This window comes from Hypanus sabinus, unplaced genomic scaffold (assembly GCF_030144855.1).
Source record: "Hypanus sabinus isolate sHypSab1 unplaced genomic scaffold, sHypSab1.hap1 scaffold_1085, whole genome shotgun sequence".
Taxonomy (NCBI): Eukaryota; Metazoa; Chordata; class Chondrichthyes; order Myliobatiformes; family Dasyatidae; genus Hypanus; species Hypanus sabinus.
In genome coordinates, this window is record NW_026779142.1 from 129971 (window position 1) to 149772 (window position 19802).

The 19802-nt window shown below is 45.9% G+C and overlaps 1 protein-coding gene across 1 annotated transcript in view; it reads left to right on the plus strand.

Annotated features, from left to right (window-relative positions):
* Window positions 1-18313, plus strand: part of LOC132386270 (carcinoembryonic antigen-related cell adhesion molecule 5-like) — a 43586-nt gene extending 25273 nt beyond the window's left edge. The window contains exons 3-12 of the mRNA XM_059958547.1: window positions 1098-1358; window positions 5565-5840; window positions 9734-9994; window positions 12120-12395; window positions 13439-13550; window positions 13947-14011; window positions 14411-14475; window positions 16035-16076; window positions 17187-17230; window positions 17596-18313. Coding sequence (XP_059814530.1) covers window positions 1098-1358; window positions 5565-5840; window positions 9734-9994; window positions 12120-12395; window positions 13439-13550; window positions 13947-14011; window positions 14411-14475; window positions 16035-16076; window positions 17187-17230; window positions 17596-17599 — 1406 coding nt within the window. The 3' untranslated portion in view covers window positions 17600-18313. The remainder of the gene's footprint in view (window positions 1-1097; window positions 1359-5564; window positions 5841-9733; window positions 9995-12119; window positions 12396-13438; window positions 13551-13946; window positions 14012-14410; window positions 14476-16034; window positions 16077-17186; window positions 17231-17595) is intronic.
* Window positions 18314-19802: the final 1489 nt, after the last annotated feature.

A 19802-nucleotide genomic window follows, 5' to 3' on the forward strand; every position in this document is an offset into this window, starting at 1 on the left:
GGTTCAAATCTGTACTTCAGGTAAATGAAACGTGCAGGATAGCCTGGTCTATCCTGCATGAGTCTTCACACAAAACAACGCGTTTTGAACAAGTCCGATGCCCACGGCTCAAGGCAATGGTGATGTCCATTAAATTTGGATTTGACTCTGCTGAGCTTTGTGTGTCACTTCAGTTCTATTCATTCATATCGAAATCATCTCTGCAAAATTCTAATTCTGGTTTGTGTTTTTTCTCAACACAATGGAAGGTGATCCGGACTTGGTCCAGTGAGGGCAAAGATATTACTTTTTAGACAAATGGACATTTGAATCTCCGGCGCTGTGTAAGGCCGTTTAGGGACTTTGATAATAATTCCGTTCACCGGAAGGGACAGTGGAGTTCAGAGTTTAAAACGCCCACAGCCCTTATCAGCCCCACAACCCTTCTGACAAATGTCCATAGACTCGACGAGCTGGGGGATACATTGCTTCAGTGCACATGTGGAAGCGGGAATTTACAGCTGTTAGATCTGGATGAAAATCACAAAGTGCAGTGGTGTTACAGCCACCGGTCCTCACTGATAGAGACTAAAACTAGAATATTAGAACTGAAAACGCGTCTTACCATAAAACGTTGTAAACTGGAGTGTCCCTATAATTGCACACGTGGTCAGAGACTTGACAGTATAATGTGGGCCCACATGACATTTAGCCCGAACCCTGATTACATGAGTTATTGCATCCACACTCCGAGTCCCTGCAGAGTGGTGTTGGGTATTTTGTTTGGAAAGTTTTCCTGAAATCTTTTCCACAAAACACACACATAGGGAAGTTGTACAAAGCGATACGCTTATGACTGGCGTGCATTGTATCTAGGTTGGAATAGGAGACGGGTTTGGGATATGAGGTAACTGTGCAGTTCATAGTTTCGGAAGACGTGGATAATCTGACACAGTGTCCCGACTCTCCTCTTTCCCGCGCGTGGCTTTCAGACGGATGCATTCTCCAGTGTGTCGGTGCGCTTTCTCTGGTGGTGGGCTGTTCTTCCTCTGCAGCTGAGGAACTCTGTTGTATCTCCTGTGTGATTTGTTGCAACCCCTTTTGTCCGTTTCTTTTAGACGGACCGGATCGTCCATCCATCATCACTCAACCGCACTCGTCTTTTCACATTGCCGGAGGCTCCCTAAGGTTAACATGTTTCTCACAGTCCCACCCAGATGCTCAATTGAATTGGCAACTGAACGGTGCCCACCTACACAGTGGGCAGGAGGTCGTCCTCGACAGCATCTCTGTGAACAACGCGGGAACGTATACTTGTGAGGCCTATAACATGGTTACAAAAAGGAACAATGCCTCAACTACGCAAATCAATGTGTTCGGTAGGTAGTCCGTACCTCCCTTTGTTGAAGTCGTATATTTAACGGTGTTGGTGCGGCCAGGCCCGTGCAATTCAACTGAATGCCTGAACCCGATTAGACATTATTCTGATAAGGGATGCTCGCCAATCCAGACAACATCCTTGTAAATCTCCTCTGCACCCTCTCTGTGCCTGCCACATCATTCGTCTATTGAGACGACCAGAACTGAGCATAGCACACCAAGTGGGGTCTGATCAGGGTCCTATATATCTGCAACATTACCTCGGCTCCTAAGTTCAATTCCACGATTGATGAAGGCCAAGACACCTTACGCCTTCTTAACCACAGAGTGAACCTGCGCAGCTGCTTTGAGCGTCCTATGGTCTGGGACCCCAAGATCCCCATGGTCCTCCACACTGCCAAGAGTCTTACCATTAATACTATATTCTGCCATTATATTTGACCTACCAAAATGAACCACTTCACACTTATAAGGATTGAACTCCATCTGCCATGTCTCAGCCCTGTGTTGCATCCTATCAATGCCCCGCTCTAACCACTGACCGGCCTCCACACTAACCATTGTGTCATCGGCAAACTTACTAACCTATTCCTCTACTTCTCCATCCAGCTCATTTGTAACAATCACCCCCCAATAGCCTTTCTCTGCCTTCCCGCCAGGATTCAAGTGTAACCCATCCTGTTTGTACAGTTGACAGCTGCCCCAGAAGAGTTCCCAATGTTCTAGAAACCTGAACCCTTCTCCCCTTCTCCAAGGGGACATTGCTTTGTGGATCCAGAACTGCCTTGCACACTGAAGGCAAATAGTGGTTTTCGACGGGTCATAATCTCCATGGAGATCGGTGACGTGGAGAGCCTCAGGGATCTGTTCTGGGACCCTTACTCTTAGTGATTTTTTATAATTTGTCTGGATGAGGAAGTGGAGGGATGGGTTGCTTTCACGAAGGAGCTAGATAGGTATCTGATGGATAGGGGAATCAAGGGATATGGGGACAAGGCAGGGACTGGGTATTGATAGTGAATGATCAGCCATGATCTCAGAATGGCGGTGCAGACTCGAGGGGCCGAATGGTCTACTTCTGCACCTATTCTCTATTGTCTATTGTCTACTGTTAGTTTTCTGACGACGGAATGGTTGGAGGTTTTCCAGATATTGTGGAGCACAGTCAGAGGTTACAGCGGGACGTTGACAGGATGCAAAACTGTGCTGAGCAGTGACAGATGGAGATCAACACAGATAGGTGTCAGGTGGTTCATTTCGTTAGGTTAAATGTCAAGGCAGAATATAGCATCAATGGTAAGACTCTGGAGGATCTTGGGTTCGAGTATATTACTGTAACACACACAAAGCTGCTGCACAGGTTGCTTCTGTGGTTAGGACACCATAAGGATTGAGTTTAAAACCCGAGAGGTAATGTTGTAGCCATATAGGAACTCGGACAGACCCCACTTGTAGTACTGTGCTCTATACGGTCGGCTCACTGAAGGAAGTATGTAGAAACCACAGGGACGGGGCAGAGGAGGTTTACGAGGATGTTGCCTGGATTGGGGAGCGTGCCTTATGAGAATGGGGAGAGTGAACTCGGCCTTTTCCCTTCGGAGCGACGGGGGATGAGAGGTGACATGACAGAGGTGTGCAAGATGATGAGAGGCATTGATCGTGTGGATAGTCAGAGGCTTTTTCCCGGGGCTGAAATGTATAGCACGAATGGGCACAGTTTTAAGGTGCTTGGAAGTAGGTACAGAGGGGATGTCAGGGGTAAGTTTCTTTACCCTGAGAGTGGTGAGTGCGTGGAATGAGCTGCCGGCGCCGATGGTCGGGGCCGATAGGATACGGCTTTTAAGAGACTCCTGGACAGGAACATGGAGCTTAGTAAAATAGAGGGCTATGGGTAACCCGAGGTAATTTCTGAGGTCAGGCCATGTTCGGCACAGCTTTGTGGACAGAAGTGTCTGTTTTGTGCTGCAGGTTTTCTATGTTTCTGTGTTTCTATCTGGTAATGTCGAGTCCGGTGCTGATTACGGAATTCAGATCCGTGTTCTTATCCATTATTTGGTTTGCAATTCATGCTTTTAAGGTGTTCCGCAGTTTGCATTTTTTTCGGCTGTGTGAGATTACAATTTTCATTGGCTCCATTACATGGACACTGACACTAAACGTTGCATCATTTCAGTAACGACAGCTTATCTGGATGATCTTACAAACGGTTGTCAGCAATTCTCCTCTGTGCTTACCAGTGATTTCCCATCACCTTTCTCATTGCCAGGTGACCCTTGCCTGAAGTGAATTAATTCCTAATTCCTTCTTCACCAGCTCCGTTTATTTGTCAATTGTCCCGGTTTTATTTATTTATTTGTTTGAAATGTGAGCTTTTGAAGCACCTTTGCCTCATATATTAAAACAGCAAGGAACCAATGCCTTCAGTCCAGCTCGTGTCCATGTCGTCCACTGAAACTCCCTGCTGGTCTCAGCTGCTCCTTTCTGCCAATAACACCCCAAACTACTCAGTCCTGTTGTTTATCCATGCCTGTTCTAAATGTAGCAACTGTGTCCTCCTCCACCACTCCCTCAGCCAGCTCATTACAGGTATTTATCAGTCTTAAATCTCTCCCTCTTAACATTTGTGCCTTCCCCCTAAATCTGGATGCAGTTTTTTTAAGTGAAAACCTGAATACCCTTACTGAATACCCTTTAGACAAACCCCACTGTCCCACCAACATCTCTCCCCCGTTGCCTACTGGAAAGAACAATCCAAAGGATTTATCAGATATTGAAACATTGAAACATTGAAAACCTACGGCACAATAAAGGCCATTCGGCCCACAAAGCAGCGCCGAAGTTGAACACCACACACCTATCTGGGTTGAACTCCATCTGCCTCATCTCAGCCCAGTATTGCATCCTATCAATGTCCTGCTGTAAATTTTGACAGTCTTCCATACTATCCACAACATCCCAATATTTCTGTCATCATCATATTTACGAGCCCAACCATCCAATTCGTCATTCAGTTCATTTATAAAAATCGCAAAGAGTAGGGGTCCGAGAACAGATCCATAGGGCACGCCACTGGTCACCGGCCTCCATGCAGAATATGACCCACCTACAAATACTTTTTGCCTTCTGTGGACAGCCAGTTCTGTATCCACAAAAGATATGTCACCTTGGATCCCATGCCTTCTTACATTCCCTATAAGTCTTACATGGGCTACCTTATCAAATACCCTGCTCAAAAATCCATACTTTCTACATATACTGCTCTACCTTCATCAATGTGTTTCGTCACATTCTCAAAAAATTCAATCAAGCTGATAAGACTCACTGGACTATAATTTCCTGGGCTATCCCTACTCCCTTTCTTGAATACCAGAGCAACATCCGCAACGCCCCAATCCTCCGGAAACTCTCCCGTCCTCATTGATGACGCAAACATTACCGCTAGAGGCTCAGCAATCTCCTCCCTCGCCTCCCACGGTTTCCTGGGATGCTTCCCTTCCGGTCCAGGTGACTTATCCAAATTGATGATTTCTAAAATCTCCAGAACATCCTATTGCCTAATACCTATCGGCAAGTGGTTTTCAGTCCGTTGCAGGTCATCCCTACAATCGCCAAGATCCTTAACCGTAGAGAATACGGAAGCAAGGTTTTCATTAATTACCTCTTCCGGTCCCATAAAACCTTTTGTACTGCCTCACTTGATTGGGCCCATTCTCTCACGTCTTATCCTCTTGCTCTTCACGTACTTGTAGAATGCCTTGGGGTTTTCCTTAATCCTGTCTGGCAAGGCCTCCTCATGGCCCCTTCTGGAACTAATTTATTCTTAAGCTCCTTCCTGCTTATCTGACAGGTTTCTAGATCTCTATCATTACCCTTTTTTTTAACCTTTCGTAAGCTCTTTTTTTTCTTCTTCACTCGATTTACAACGGCCTTTGTACACCACGGTTCCTGTACCGTGTATGCTTGTACCTTCCACTAGTAGCGATGAATGGAACACAGTTAGCCAACCTCCAACCTTTGCAATTCTTCCCCGATGCCTATAACTGCTATCACGGAAACCTATGTCCGTCAGATTACATAACTTATAAATGTTTACTTATTATGGAATAGTAAATGTTTGATTTCATTTTCAGATTCGTAACGGAATTCATAAACCTGCAGATTCTATTCTTGTGTTGTGCGCTAACCAATCCCCTATGTTTTAACAGAACGTGTTTCCAATGTCACTGTTACATCTAACGCCACCAGACTGATTGAGTACAGCGACACCGTCAGACTAACCTGCTCCGCAAGAGGCACGAATGTCTCTTACCTGTGGCATGCGGAGAATCGCAAGATAATTCCTGGAGACAGGATTGTTCTGAATGAAGATCACAGCACACTCACTGTTTCTGGAGTGCTACGGACAGACGGAAGTTTCACCTGTAGAGCAAGCAACATGATTAACGAAATCACAAGCTCTCCGTTTTCTCTTCATGTCAGCTGTAAGTGTCCCGATTTTCCGGTAGTTACATATAATATCACAGTTCCTCCGAGATACGGGATTCCGGGAGTTTGTGAGTACATTAGTGATCGTTGCCTGAGGTATTAACCACTATCGACTAACACTGGGACAACTGAACAGTTAATTAGGAGACAGATCCAGGTCTATCTCGGACGCTGGGGAACTAACATTAAAATTTTAAATTTCAAATCCGAGTCACATTACGGCGGCGGTTAAACTACACTATGTCGGTTCAAATCTGTACTTCAGGTACTTCCCCTTTATCCTTAAACTGTGACCCCTCGTTCTGGACCTCCCCAATATCGGAAACAATCTTCCTGCATCTCGCCTGTCCAATCTCTTTAGAATTTTATACGTTTCAATAAGATCCCCCCTCAATCTTCCAAATTCCAGAGAGTATAAGCCTAGTCGATCCAGTATTTCTTCATATGAAAGTCCTGCCATCCCAGGAATCAATCTGTTGAACCTTCTCTGTACTCCCTCTATGGCAAGAATGTCTTTCCTCAGATTACGGGACCAAAACTGCACACAATATTCTAGTTGTGGTCTCATCAAGGCCTTATACAACTGCAGTAGGACCTCCCTACTCCTGTACTCAAATCATTTTGCTATGAATGCCAACATACCATTTGCCTTTTTCACCGCCTGCTGTACCTGCATGCCCACCTTCAATGACTGGTGTACAATGACACCCAGGTCTCGTTGCACCTCCCCTTTTCCTAATCGGCCACCGTTCAGATAATAATCTGTTTTCCTGTTCTTGCCACTAAAGTGTATAACCTCACATTTATCCACATTAAATTGCATCTGCCATGAATTTTCCCACTCACCTATCCTATCCAAGTCACCCTGCATCCTCTTAGCTTCCTCCTCACAGCTAACACCGCTGCCCAGCTTCGTGTCATCTGCAAACTTGGAGATGCTGCATTTATTTCCCTCGTCTAAATCATTAATATATATTGTAAACAACTGGGGTCCCAGCACTGAGCCTTGCGGTGCCCACTAGTCACTGCCTGCAATTCTGATAAGGTCCCGTTTACTCCCACTCTTTGCTTCCTGTCTGCCAACCAATTTGCTATCCACATCAATACCATATCCCCAATACCGTGTGTTTTAAGTTTGCACACTAATCCCCTATGTGGGACCTTGTCAAATGCCTTTTGAAAATCTAAATATACCACATCCACTGGCTCTCCCCTATCCACTGTGCTAGTTACATCTTCAAAAAATTCTGTAAGATTCGTCAGACATAATTTTCCTTTCACAAATCCATGCTGACTTTGTCCCATGATTTCACCTCTGTTCAAATGTGCTGTTATCACATCTTTGATAAGCGACTCTAGCATTTTCCCCACCACCGATGTCAGACTAACCGGTCTATAATTCCCCGGTTTCTCTCTCCTTCCTTTTTTTAAAAAGTGGGGTTACATTAGACACTCTCCAATCCTCAGGAACTAATCGAGAATCTAAGGAGTTGTAGCGGTGTGCTACACGCAGCGCTAAAATTACGACACGGAGTCGGTAACTGCAGTCGAAGGAAAAAACTTTATTCGAAAACTTCAGCCTCACTTTTAAGCCTCCCTCAACCGGCCCCCCATGGCGCAGAGGCTCCAAAGCTCTGTGCTCACAAACCCCCGTAGGCTATCTAATTGTGAGTCGGTTCGGATGCGCCAGGAAATGGGTCGCCACATAACCCCCCCCCCCCCCAGAACCGGCGATACACCCCCCAATGTCCACAGTCTGGGCCAGAACCTGCTTGGGAGGTCGGCCTCTGAGCCGAGGCGCCAGAAACTCGGCCGGTTGCGCCAGGTCCACATGGGCCGGTTTGAGGCGGTCCACCGTGAAAACCTCCTCTTTCCCCCCAACGTCCAGCACGAACGTGGACCCGTTGTTCCGGAGCACCATAAACGGCCCCTCGTATGGCCGCTGCAGCGGCGGCCGATGCCCGCCCCTGCGTACAAACACAAACTTACAGTTCTGTAGGTCTTTGGGTACGCAGGTCGGGTGCCGCCCGTGCTGTGAAGTGGGTATGGGGGCCAGGTTACCGAGCTTCTCGCGTAATTTTAGCGCTGCGTGTAGCACACCGCTACAATAGGTGCGCTACAATTACGACACGGAGTCGGTAACTGCAGTCGAAGGAAAAAACTTTATTCGAAAACTTCAGCCTCACTTTTAAGCCTCCCTCAACCGGCCCCCCATGGCGCAGAGGCTCCAAAGCTCTGTGCTCGCAAACCCCCGTAGGCTATCTAATTGTGAGTCGGTTCGGATGCGCCAGGAAATGGGTGGCCACAGAGTTTTGAAAAATTATCACTAATGCATCCACTATTTCTTGGGCTAATTCCTTTAGCACTCTGGGATGCAGACCATCTGGTCCTGGGGATGTATCTGCCTTTAATCCCTTCAATTTACCTAACACCACTTCCCTTCTAACATGTATTTCCCTCAGTTCCTCCATCTCACTAGATAGTCTTGGTCCCTTACTATATCCCTTACTTGGCCCCTCACCCTTGGTCCCTTACTATTTCCGGAAGATTATTTACGTCCTCCTTAGTGAAGACAGAACCAAAGTAGTTATTCAATTGGTCTGCCACGTTTTTGTTCCCTGTCATCAATTCACCTGTTTCTGACTGGAAAGGACCTACATTTGTCCGGAACAATCTTTTTTTTTTTCTTTTCACATATCTATAAAAGCTTTTACAGTCAGTTTTTATGTTCCCTGCCAGCTTGCTCTCATAATCTTTTTTCCCTTTCCTAATTAAGCCCTTTGTCCTCCTCTGCTGGTCTCTGAATTTCTCCCATTTCTCAGTTGTGCCACTTTTTTTTTTGCTAATTTATATGTTTCTTCTTTGGACTTGATACTATCCCTAATTTCCCTTGTCAGCCACGGGTGCACTGCCTTCCCTGGTTTATTCTTTTGCCAAACTGGGATGTGCAATAGTTCTATTCATTCATATTGAAATTATCTCTTTAAAATTCTAATTCTAGTTTCTGTTTTTTTTTCACAACACCACGGAAGCTGATCCGAACTTGGTACAGTGAGTGCAAAGTTATTACTTTTCAATTAAATGCACCATTGAATCTCCGGCGCAGTGTAAGGCTGTTTAGGAAGTTTGGTAATAATTCCGTTCACCGAAAGGGACAGGGAAAGTTCAGAGTGTAAAACGCTCACAGTCCATATCAGCCCCACAACCCTTCTGGCAAATGTCCATCGCTACGACGAGGTGGGGATCCATTGCTTCAGTGCACATGTGGAAGCGGGAAGTTACAGCTGTTAGATCTGGATGAAAATCACAATGGGCAGTGGTGTTACAGCCACCGGTCCTCACTGATAGAGACTAAACCTAGAATATTGGAACTAAAAACGCGTCCTACGATAACACGCTGTAAACTGGAGTGTCCCGATAATTGCACACGTGGTCAGTGACTTGACTGCATAGTGTGTGCCTACATGACATTCGGCCCGATCACTGATTACATGAGTTATTGCATTTACACACTGCAAGTTGCCTTACCTATCCCCGCAGAGCAACGCATTGAATTTTGTCTGGAACGTTTTTCTGAACTCCCTTCCACAAAACACACACCTGGGGAAGTTTTACGAAACGATACGCTTATGACTGGCGTGCATTGTATCCAGCTTGGAGGAGGAGACGGGTTTTGGGATATGAGGTAACTGTGCAGTTCATAGTTTCGGAAGACGTGGATAATCTGACACTGTGTCCCGACTCTCCTCTTTCCCGCGCGTGGCTTCCAGACGGATGCATTCTCCGGTGTGTGGGAGCGCTTTCTCTGGCTGTTCTTCCTCTTCCGCTGAGGAATGCTGTTATATCTCCTGTGTGATTAGTTGCAACCCCTTTTGTCCGTTTCTTTTAGACGGACCGGATCGTCCATCCGTCATCACTCAACCGCACGCATCTTTTTACATTGCTGGAAGCACGATCAGGTTAACATGTTCCACGGAGTCCCGCCCAGATGCTGAATTGAATTGGGAACAGAATGGTGCCCGCCTACAAAGTGGGCATGAGGTCGTCCTCGACAGCGTTTCTGTGGCCCACACGGGAAAGTATACTTGTGAGGCCTATAACACGATTACAAAAAGGAATAATGCCTCAACCACGGAAATCATTGTGTTCGGTAGGTAGTCCGTACCTCCCTTTGTTGAGGTCCTATAATTAATGGTGTTGGTGCAGACGGGCCCGTGTAATCCAACTAAATGCCTGAGCAAATTCTAACGATATCAATCCACAACGTTGCATATTGATGAATAAGAGTATTGATGAAGATGAAAATTGGAATTGTTCTGACTTGCTGATTAAATTGCAAATTTTTACTTGCTGCAGTTAAGACCAGAAGGCCTTAATCATTGGAAGGAGATTTAGACCATTTGGCCAATGGAGTCCGCTCCGCCATTTCATCATGGCTGATCCAATATTCCTCGCAGTCCCGATCACAGCCGTTTCCGCATATTCCTCATGCCCTGACCAATTGTGAATCTGTCATCCTCGGCTGTAAACTTACATAACGATACTCCCTCTACAGCTGCCTGTGGAACATAATTCTCAGATTCATCATGTTCTGAAGAAAGAGATTCATTTTCGCCTTGGTTTCTGAAAGGATACCACTCTATGCACAGGTTGTGTCTTCTGGGATTAGACTCTCCCGCCATGAGAATCATCTTTCCCACATCCACTCCAACAAGGCCTTTCACAATTCGATAGGTTTCCATGAGGTCTCCCCACATTCTTCTGAACCCCAGTGGGTAGAGGCACGGACCCATCAAACCCTCTTCTCCAGTAAAGCCGTTCAAACTTGGGATCATTTTGGCGAACTTCTTTGGAAACCGCTTCAGTTTAATTACATTCTCTCTCAACGACAAGGGTCCCAAAATGCATCACAATACTCCAAGTGAGGCCTCACCGGTGCTTCATCAAGTTTCAGCACTACATCCCTCCTTTTATATTCTAGTCCCCTTGTAATGAATGCTGACATCGCATGACCCCTGATACCTGAAACATCCGACATTTCACAGTGTGTTCCACGGTGAGGGATGATGCAGTTTGTCCACCAGTTCCTTGTTCCCCGTACTACCTGTCCACTATCGTTTCTGTACGGCCCGATATCCACTCTTGCTTCTCGTTTCACACTTGTTGTACGTTAAGACTCTGTGCCGATCTTCATTAATATTAGTGGCTGGAGTGCTTTCTCATTCATCTTTACCTTCTAAATGACCTTTTAGTTGCCAATTGTTTTTTATACAACTTCCCAATCATCTGACTTCCCATTAATGATTGTTCCATCATATACCCTCCTTTTGACCTTCATGTTGGCTTTGACTTCTCTTCTCCGCCACGGTTATGTCATCTTTCCTTTAGAATATTCCTTCCTCCTCTGCCGTCATCCCCGCCAGTGTTATTTCTCAAGTAAATCTGGCCAACCCCTCTCTAGTGTTTCTCTAACTCCTTTTAACCCACTGTAACACTGGTTCATCTGACTCTTCAGGTTCGCCTTCTCACATTTCAGGATGAAGTCGATCATATGATGATCACTTACACCAACATTCTATTTTCCATAAGCTCTCTGATCAATTTCGGCTCATTGCACATCAGCCAATCCGGAGGAGCCGACGTCATGCCGAAATCTGGCTGCGCCAGATCTCCACGGATCCTTCTGTCAATCTGGCTCCCTTCCAATTGCAACTCCACTTAGTTGCCTATCGTGCAGCGACAAGAAGCCTTCCCACAGGAATGTTTACCCCTCCCCAGTTCAGGAGCCAACCGCCCCTTCTCTAGAGGTCGCAACTTCCCTGGAGGAACCCATGATCATTATTCCTACGCCATCCCTCCTCCGCCAACTCCTCAGCCAGATATTAAATACGAAGTCACTCTACTTTTGGCTTCAACAGCAGGGGGCACGGGTAGTTTATTTTCACATGCTCCACGGGACAATTAAACTGTAGCCAAGTGCAATTCTGTTTTAGTCTGCTTTGCTGGAGAATGTATGTTCTTACTGCAGGAATATCCATGTATTGAGGAACATCTGAAATGGGAATAGGTTGCTCACCGTCCCCTTGGGTAACAGCAGTAAAACTTTAAACTCAGTGCCGGCGTTTAGTTCAAGCTGGATACTGACTTGATATCGAAACACATAGGGATAAGAACTGGGAATGCCGACGATATTGAGCTGGCAGCATCCAAATATTATTCTCGTGTTGTAGATAAAACCCCGTGTAAATCTATGTACATTTCAATTGTATTTACAGAGACAGTGACTGGGGTTACTGTCGTGGCCAGTGATCCCAACCCCCTTGAAGACCCCGATACCATCACACTCAGCTGTCCCGCGTCGGGCACTGTTCAGACACGGACATGGTTCAAGGATAACCAACCCATCCAGGAAAACGGCAGAATATTTACATCCCCCGACAAGGCGAAACTGACTATAATCAGAGCTAACAGAAACGACGCAGGGACGTACAAGTGCATCGCCAGCAATTCATTCAGCAGTGGCGCTGGAGTGACCAACGTGCAAGTTTACTGTGAGTAAACAGTTAGTCAACCGCGTTCATTTGTATCAGATATTACACTAAACAACATTTGCTCTCATCTTTTCAATGAAGACAGAAGGTCATAATATCCCGTATCCATCAGGATTTTTCTCTAATCAGCACTTTTCTTCATTTTATAAATGGATCAGAGAAGTTCAGAATTGAACCGGAGCGTCCAGTTGTGTCCAATATAGTGTCAAACCTGACATTAACTTGCTTTGCTCTGTCAGTCCCCTGTGGTATATATTCATGGTACAAGGGGGACAATCTCCGGCAGACAGGGCAGGAACTCACCCTTGTGTCAGTGACAATGGGAACAATCTCCGGCAGACAGGGCAGGAACTCACCCTTGCGTCAGTGACAATGGGAACAATCTCCTGCAGACAGGGCAGGAACTCACCCTTATGTCAGTGACAATGGGAACAATCTCCTGCAGACAGGGCAGGAACTCACCCTTGTGTCAGTGACAATGGGAACAATCTCCTGCAGACAGGGCAGGAACTCACCCTTGTGTCAGTGACAATGGGAACAATCTCCTGCAGACAGGGCAGGAACTCACCCTTGTGTCAGTGACAATGGGAACAATCTCCTGCAGACAGGGCAGGATCTCACCCTTGTGTCAGTGATAATGGGAACAATCTCCTGCAGACATGGCAGGAACTCACCCTTGAGTCGGTGAGCTCGGTTGACGTTGGGAGTTATACATGTCGGATTAATAACGGCGTAACCAACAGGACCAGTTATCTTACAAGGTGTAGTTAGCGCACACGGTGAGTGAATGTGTCTCTCATTCGTTCATGTAAACCCGATGATCAAAGATTCAAACCGTTTCCCTCTCTCGCTTTCCTCACGCCCTACCTTCAATCCTCCTAAGTGGCCTAACAGAATAAAAGAATAATTGATTTAAATTGATTCAATATCGAGACCAGCGACCAGAAGTTTCCAGAGCGTGGATCAATTATCATTTCTTAAATAAAGATGAGTTTTCGCCATGTAAAATGTATGCTTGTTTTCTGTGTCATCACCAAAAACAGATGAAAATTGTACCTTCCGGGCTGGCGCGATCGTGGGCATTATACTCGGTTTACTTATCATGGGCCTGGTGGGAGGATTCAGTGGATGGCTGTTCGCAGGAAAAGCTGGCGGGTAATTGCATTTCTCTACGAATTTCGTTCCTACCTTTAATAATTGAATGTGAATTTCGGCAGAATCGACTTCAGCTGGGATCAGGGCCCATCTGTGGACAGAATCAGCATTCCGCCTTCACGGCGAAGTTGTCTGTCCGAAATTTGTCTGAAAGAGGTTTGCGTTCAGCAATATGTGTGTGAACAGCCTTATCTGTCAAAAAGGCCAAAGCAGTTTTGTCTACTTAACCCATCTGTCGATGCTATCGAGCTCGACTGGTACAGGGCATCCGATAAACAAAACGTTATTAAGGGATATCTGGAGAGAATCGAATGGAATTATAGAGGCCATTCTCATTCGGTGCATCAGCGCAGGAAATTAAGTTCCTGACGGATTATTTTCTTGTCTTTGTTTCAGTTTATTCAGCATCATATATCCACCGAAATCTAAAAATGGCACGGGCAGAAATTCCGGATGGAAAAGTGAGTGAACACCGTTTCAACTGTCCTAATACTGAGTCCAGGGGAATCTCAGCATTTGATTTTAATCTGGGAGCTCCTAGTCCACTGAAGCTGGAGCTGGTCATCCGAGCGAATGGTCACGGATGATGCGACTTTCACCGTTGGGTTTTCCAGTTATTTTAGCTGAAAGCTTCTGCTGAAGATTACAATATCAGCGAAGTAATGGGATGGTAGTTCATGCAACTTAATTTCTCTCCATACTGATCAATATCGGCCCTCAATTCCTGGTTCCGGCGATTGGTGGGTCGGGAGCTCATGCTCTCAATGGCTTTTTCTATTGGGCCGGTTTGACGTCTGCTGTGTTCAACAAAGCCCCCTGACGCTCTGCACCCTTGTGCCATATCTGTTTTGTTTCCTCAGGCACCTTCGATACAAAGACCGTAAACTCATCAGAATATTATGAAAATGTCCAAATGGATGAACAGGTTGGATGTTTGCATTATGTCCGTGATCTCACTCATTTCTTTGCAAAGAGGGAAAAAAGAACATAAGTAATGTGATGGGTAGCGTCCATCGGGCCCTTCGGGCACAGATTGGGCATTTAACAAGATCCTGGATGATCGATCCCGGATCTTATTTTCCGTTGATGGAGAAACAACACATTATATTCCTCAAAGTAGACCCAAACCTGATGGCATGAACATCGACCTTATCCCACCAGTATTTCTGTTCACTTCTCTCTTCTTCTATTTTCCACTCCGGCCTCTTACATCTTCTCCTCACCTGCCCATCAACTCCCTCCAGTGACCATCCCTCTTCCCCTTCCCCTATGGCACACTCGCTTCTGCAATCGGTTCACTGTGGTTAAGAATGCGTATGGTGTATTGACCTTCATCAACCGTGGGATTGAATTCAGGAGCCGAGAGGTAATGTTGCAGCTGTATAGGACCCTGGTCACACCCCACCTGGAGTACTGTGCTCAGTTCTGTTCGCATCACTATAGAAAGGATGTGGAAGCCATAGAAAGGGAGCAGGGGCGATTTGCAAGGATGTTGCCTGGATTGGGGAGCATGACTTATGAGAATAGTTCGAGTGAACTCGGCCATTTCTCCTTGGAGCGGAGGAAGATGAGACGTGACCTGATAGAGGCGTACAAGATGATGAGAGGCATTAATCGTGTGGATAGTCAGAGACTTTTTTCCCAGGGCTGAAATGCTTGCTACAAGAGGACACAGGTTTAAGGTGCTGGGGAGTAGGTACAGAGGAGATGTCAGGGGTAAGTTTTTTTACTCAAAGAGTGGTGAGTGCGTGGAATGGGCTACCGGCAATGGAGGGGAGGCCGTATAAAATAGGGTCTTTTAAGAGGCTTTTGGATAGGTACATGGAGCTGAGTATAATAGAGGGATTAAGTTAAGCCTAGTAATTCCTAAGGTAGGGTTGTGTACAGCACAACTTTGTGGGAGGAAGGGCCTGTATTGTGCTGTTGGTTTTCTATGTTTCTACCTTTTACTTTTCTTCAGCCTTTCCCCCTTTCCCACTCATCAGGCCTCACCTCCCAGCCAGTGCTCATTCCCCTGGCCACCATTCTGTCCAGGCGTCTTCCTGCCTTCTTTCCAGCCCAGTAGAAGGGTCTCTGCACAAAACGTGAACGGCTTAATGAATTCCATTAATGCTGCCCGACACTCTGAGCCCTTCGGCATTTTGTGTGTGAGATTCCAGCACCTGCAGAATTTCCTCAGAATTCCCCAGAATCCATAACTCCTGAGTGATGCGAAATCACATCTGACCCTTGCTGTAATTCATTTCATGAAAGAGTCTTTTAAATTGTCCGATCAATGTGAGTAACTCCACACACACACACACACACACACACACTGAATCAGAAACACGCGGTGCAGCGAATGGTGAACGAGGCAATATTACCCCAAACACAAACTAATGTGATGCATTGATACTCCCGGGGTTTATCGGCGGTGAGTCAGAATACAATTGCTGTGAACCTGTTTAAACGTCTCAAAAATAACACGTAATCTTCTCTTTCAAGGGTGCAAGGAACAATGCGCAGGATGGAGACTCCACTTATACGGTAAGGGAAACATTAGCGTCAATCCCTTTTGAAGTAATTGTTTTCACTTCAGAACCTGAAGTGAGACTCTCGATAGCGAGAATGTCGAAGTTTCAGTACCGGGGGGAGGCAGAAATGGCGGAGAAACTCATTAAGTATCACGTGTTCGCCTTCACTGTTGAAGACACCATCAGTATGACAGTGTCAGGACACGGAAGTGGTTGCAGCCACTATAATAAGCAGAAGATGCTAGACAATCTGGAAGGTGGATAAATAACCTGGGGTGAATGGATGAGATTGACTGCACGCCAGGCGTCTGAAATAGGCCGGTGAAGTGGTCGTAGAGGAATTAGTACTCATACCATCATGGAATTGTTTTGGAGGATTGGAAATTTGCAAACATCACTTCGCTCTTCTTGAAGAAAAGGAAGTAAACGACAGGGGCTGATACGCCTGTTAGCTTGAGGCTTCTGTGTACTGCAGGTCTGAAGAAGGAAAGGGTGAGCTCATTGAATGATGAATAATTGGAAGACCTATACTGACTGGGCGTGGAGCGATTCTCTCAACGTGAAGGACGGGGTGTTGGTCTGGGACCAGAGGGCGGCGCTGTGGAATGCATGGTCCGGAATGGATGGTGTGAGTACTAATTCCTCTACGATGGAATGCAGAGAACCCTTCAGAAGAGAGCGATGAGGAGGAATATCTTTAGCCGAAGTGTGGTGTATCTCTGTAATTTGTTTGTCCCTTATGGCTCTGGGGACAAAGGCCCCGGGTTACGCGAAACAACGTTGATAGTTTCAAGTATTGCAGAGTGAAAGCAGATGATTAGGGTTGGGAGGGAAAATTCATCCGTCATTATAGAATGGTGGAGGAGGCCAATGTACCGAAGGGCCTAATTCTGCTCTTGTGTTTTATGCTCTTGTGAACTTATAGTGCTTTCTGAGATATTTAATAATCATAACTGTGTCTCTGATCCTCTCTTCATCATGGCCCGACTGTTCCATGTTTCTCTCAGACACGAATTGTTAAGAATGCGTAGGTCCTTTTCAATGTTCTTCTAATTCTTCTCTGACACATAAATGCTTTTGGTAATAATTTTTACTAATCCTGCTGATTTCCTCGCATTAACAGGGTCTTATCCTGGAGTATCGATCTGTTTACCGTGATCTGAACAGGTATGTGAACCGAATCTGGGGCTGCCGACACGTAATGTCACTTGTAAAGGAAAGGTATTCACTTATTTCAAGCCTATGGGCCGTGCAGGGTCCTGGTTGTGCACATCTCATAGTCACACTGAGATTGGAAGTTTAGAGACAAGTAACAGAGCAAGACTGGAGTCAGGCGGCGTCGCACAGCGATATATTGATATTGAAAGGAACACTTTTCCTGGGTCTATAGCGATATAATAAATATTAATTGCGGTTGCATTGTCACAATGTCAGACACAGATTCTGAAATCATCACCCGTATTTACCCTCACCAGCAGCCACACTTTCGGGTTGCTGACGTAGTCAACATAAATTGTGAATTGTTTCCGCAGCTGACGTCACTGTGAACGGAAGCCGATGATTGGATCGTGAATTGGCACAGAGAATGGACAACCATCCAGGATAAATCCACCGTTCAAAATGGCTTTTTTTTTCTTTGTAATCGTTCTCGAGGTCTCAACTAAACCTCTTCCGCGTTTCCTAGCCTCACGACAAAGACATCACAGAAGATTCTGTCTCGTTTCCGTCGCAGCAGCTTAGTTCTCTCGCATCAACCCAGACTGGTGCTGTGGCGTTTCAGGGGATTTCCATAAAATGACCGCTGTTTGAATCCCTATCCCGGCCGTACTCTATTCTCAACACGTGATCAGTTGTGTTTGAGCTGCAATGTCTAATCTATATAGCAAAATTACCCTACCGCATAGCCCTCTATGGTTCTGAGCTCAATGTACCAATCTCAGTGTCTCTGGAAAGTCCCATTGTATCGGCCTTCGCTCGCCACGCACCCATCACTCTCTGTGTGAAAAACGTACCCCTGGCATCTCCTTGTACCTACTTCCGAGCACAATCGTGTTCGCCATTTCAGCCCTGGAGAAAAGCCTCTTGCTCTTGCACGATCAATGCCTCTAATTATCTTATACGCATCTATCAGGTCACCTCCCATCCTCCGTCGCTCCAAGGATGAAACGCAAATTCCGGCTGAACCTGTTCCCATAAGGTATGTTCCCCAATCCAGGCACCATCCTTGTAAATCTCTTCTGTTAATCGGGTTTGTCATCGGTCGCTGAAAGGCCCGAAGTGACTACTCCGCGCTTCATGGCTGAATAATAAATGCAATAAAATGGAAAACGGTTCTGAAACCCCGAGTTGACTCCTGATTACTGCGCGAATTGGCACAGTGAAAATTTATCAATCCGGGACATTGATTCAGCCCCCTTTTCCAATGTTCCTATACGCCGAAATGTGACGTTGCTTCTTATTTGCAGAATGCTGATTGATCACGTAGTTTGATCACTTCATGTGGTTGTTTCATCAGTCTCCCTCGTGTCGATGTTTCACTGTAATCTCGTGAAATGATTTTTGTTGAACTTGTATCTCCGCCACAAAACAACAGACTGAAGGCCATATGTCAGTGATAATGGACTTGGTGCTGATTTTAAATTTGATCGAGGCATCCAGACCCAGTTGTTATCATTTAGATGGCTGAGTGAGGAGCAGAGAGGGTTAGCAGTAAGGGGTAAGTTTCTCGGGCTCTGGGGGTAAGGGAGTTGGGCTGTAATATCATTGTGTGTTGATAGATTACACAGCGAGCTTCTTCTCCCCTCTGAGACATAACTCACCCAGAAATGGTCACCAGGGAAACAATTTCCAGAGGAATATTTTCATCAAAGAGTGGTGCGGATTGTTTGTACTTTTAAGGGATGGGTCTGGGTGTTGTTGGCAAGGCAGGAATTTATCACCTCTCCCTTAACAAACCCCTCACTGAGCGGTTTGGGTTAGAATTTCCCAAACATTCATTTCCGTAAGATGTAATTAATATAATGTACATATATATCATATATCCATATTTGCCACACCCAAACTAGATTCAAACTTACAATTATTCCCGACAAGAAATGCGTCCGACAAGTGAAAATATGATCTACACATGTGCACGGCCATGTCTCTCAACGACATTGACTGTTTCATTGAGGGTACAGGCAGGTTTAGAGATGTAGAAGGCGATAGAGGCCTGGGAGGGTTACAGAGACAGTGAGGGGAGTAGCGATTAATACGGATACAAAGAGAGAGTGTCTGTAGAGGCCAGAAGGCCATAGAGAAACGGGGAAGGGTGTAGTGCTTGAAGAGGGACAAAGAAACAGAAAAGGTCTGGGGACTGGCGGAGGCTCCCACATTACAGATGCGGGGCAGGAGCGGGGTGAAGAGTCCGGCAGCTGTGTAGTGGTGCAGGTGGTATTGGGGGCAGGCTGTGGTTACAGAGAAACAGATCGGTTTTGCTGCCGGAGCACTCATAGAGTCGGATGGGCGTGGGGGCAAGATATCTAAAGAGACAGGGAGGGTGTGCAGAGAATGGTTCCGGTTTCAGAGAGGGAGTGGTGTAGAGGCTAGAATATCAGAGACAGGGAAATTGCCCTTCATTGTTTACTGTTTTCTCTTTTTAAAACATTCTGTTTTATTTCCGTTAACAGTCATGAATTATTAGGTCATTTATGTCCAATTATTGATGTTTCTCTCAGGGAGGGGGTATATAAACATGAAG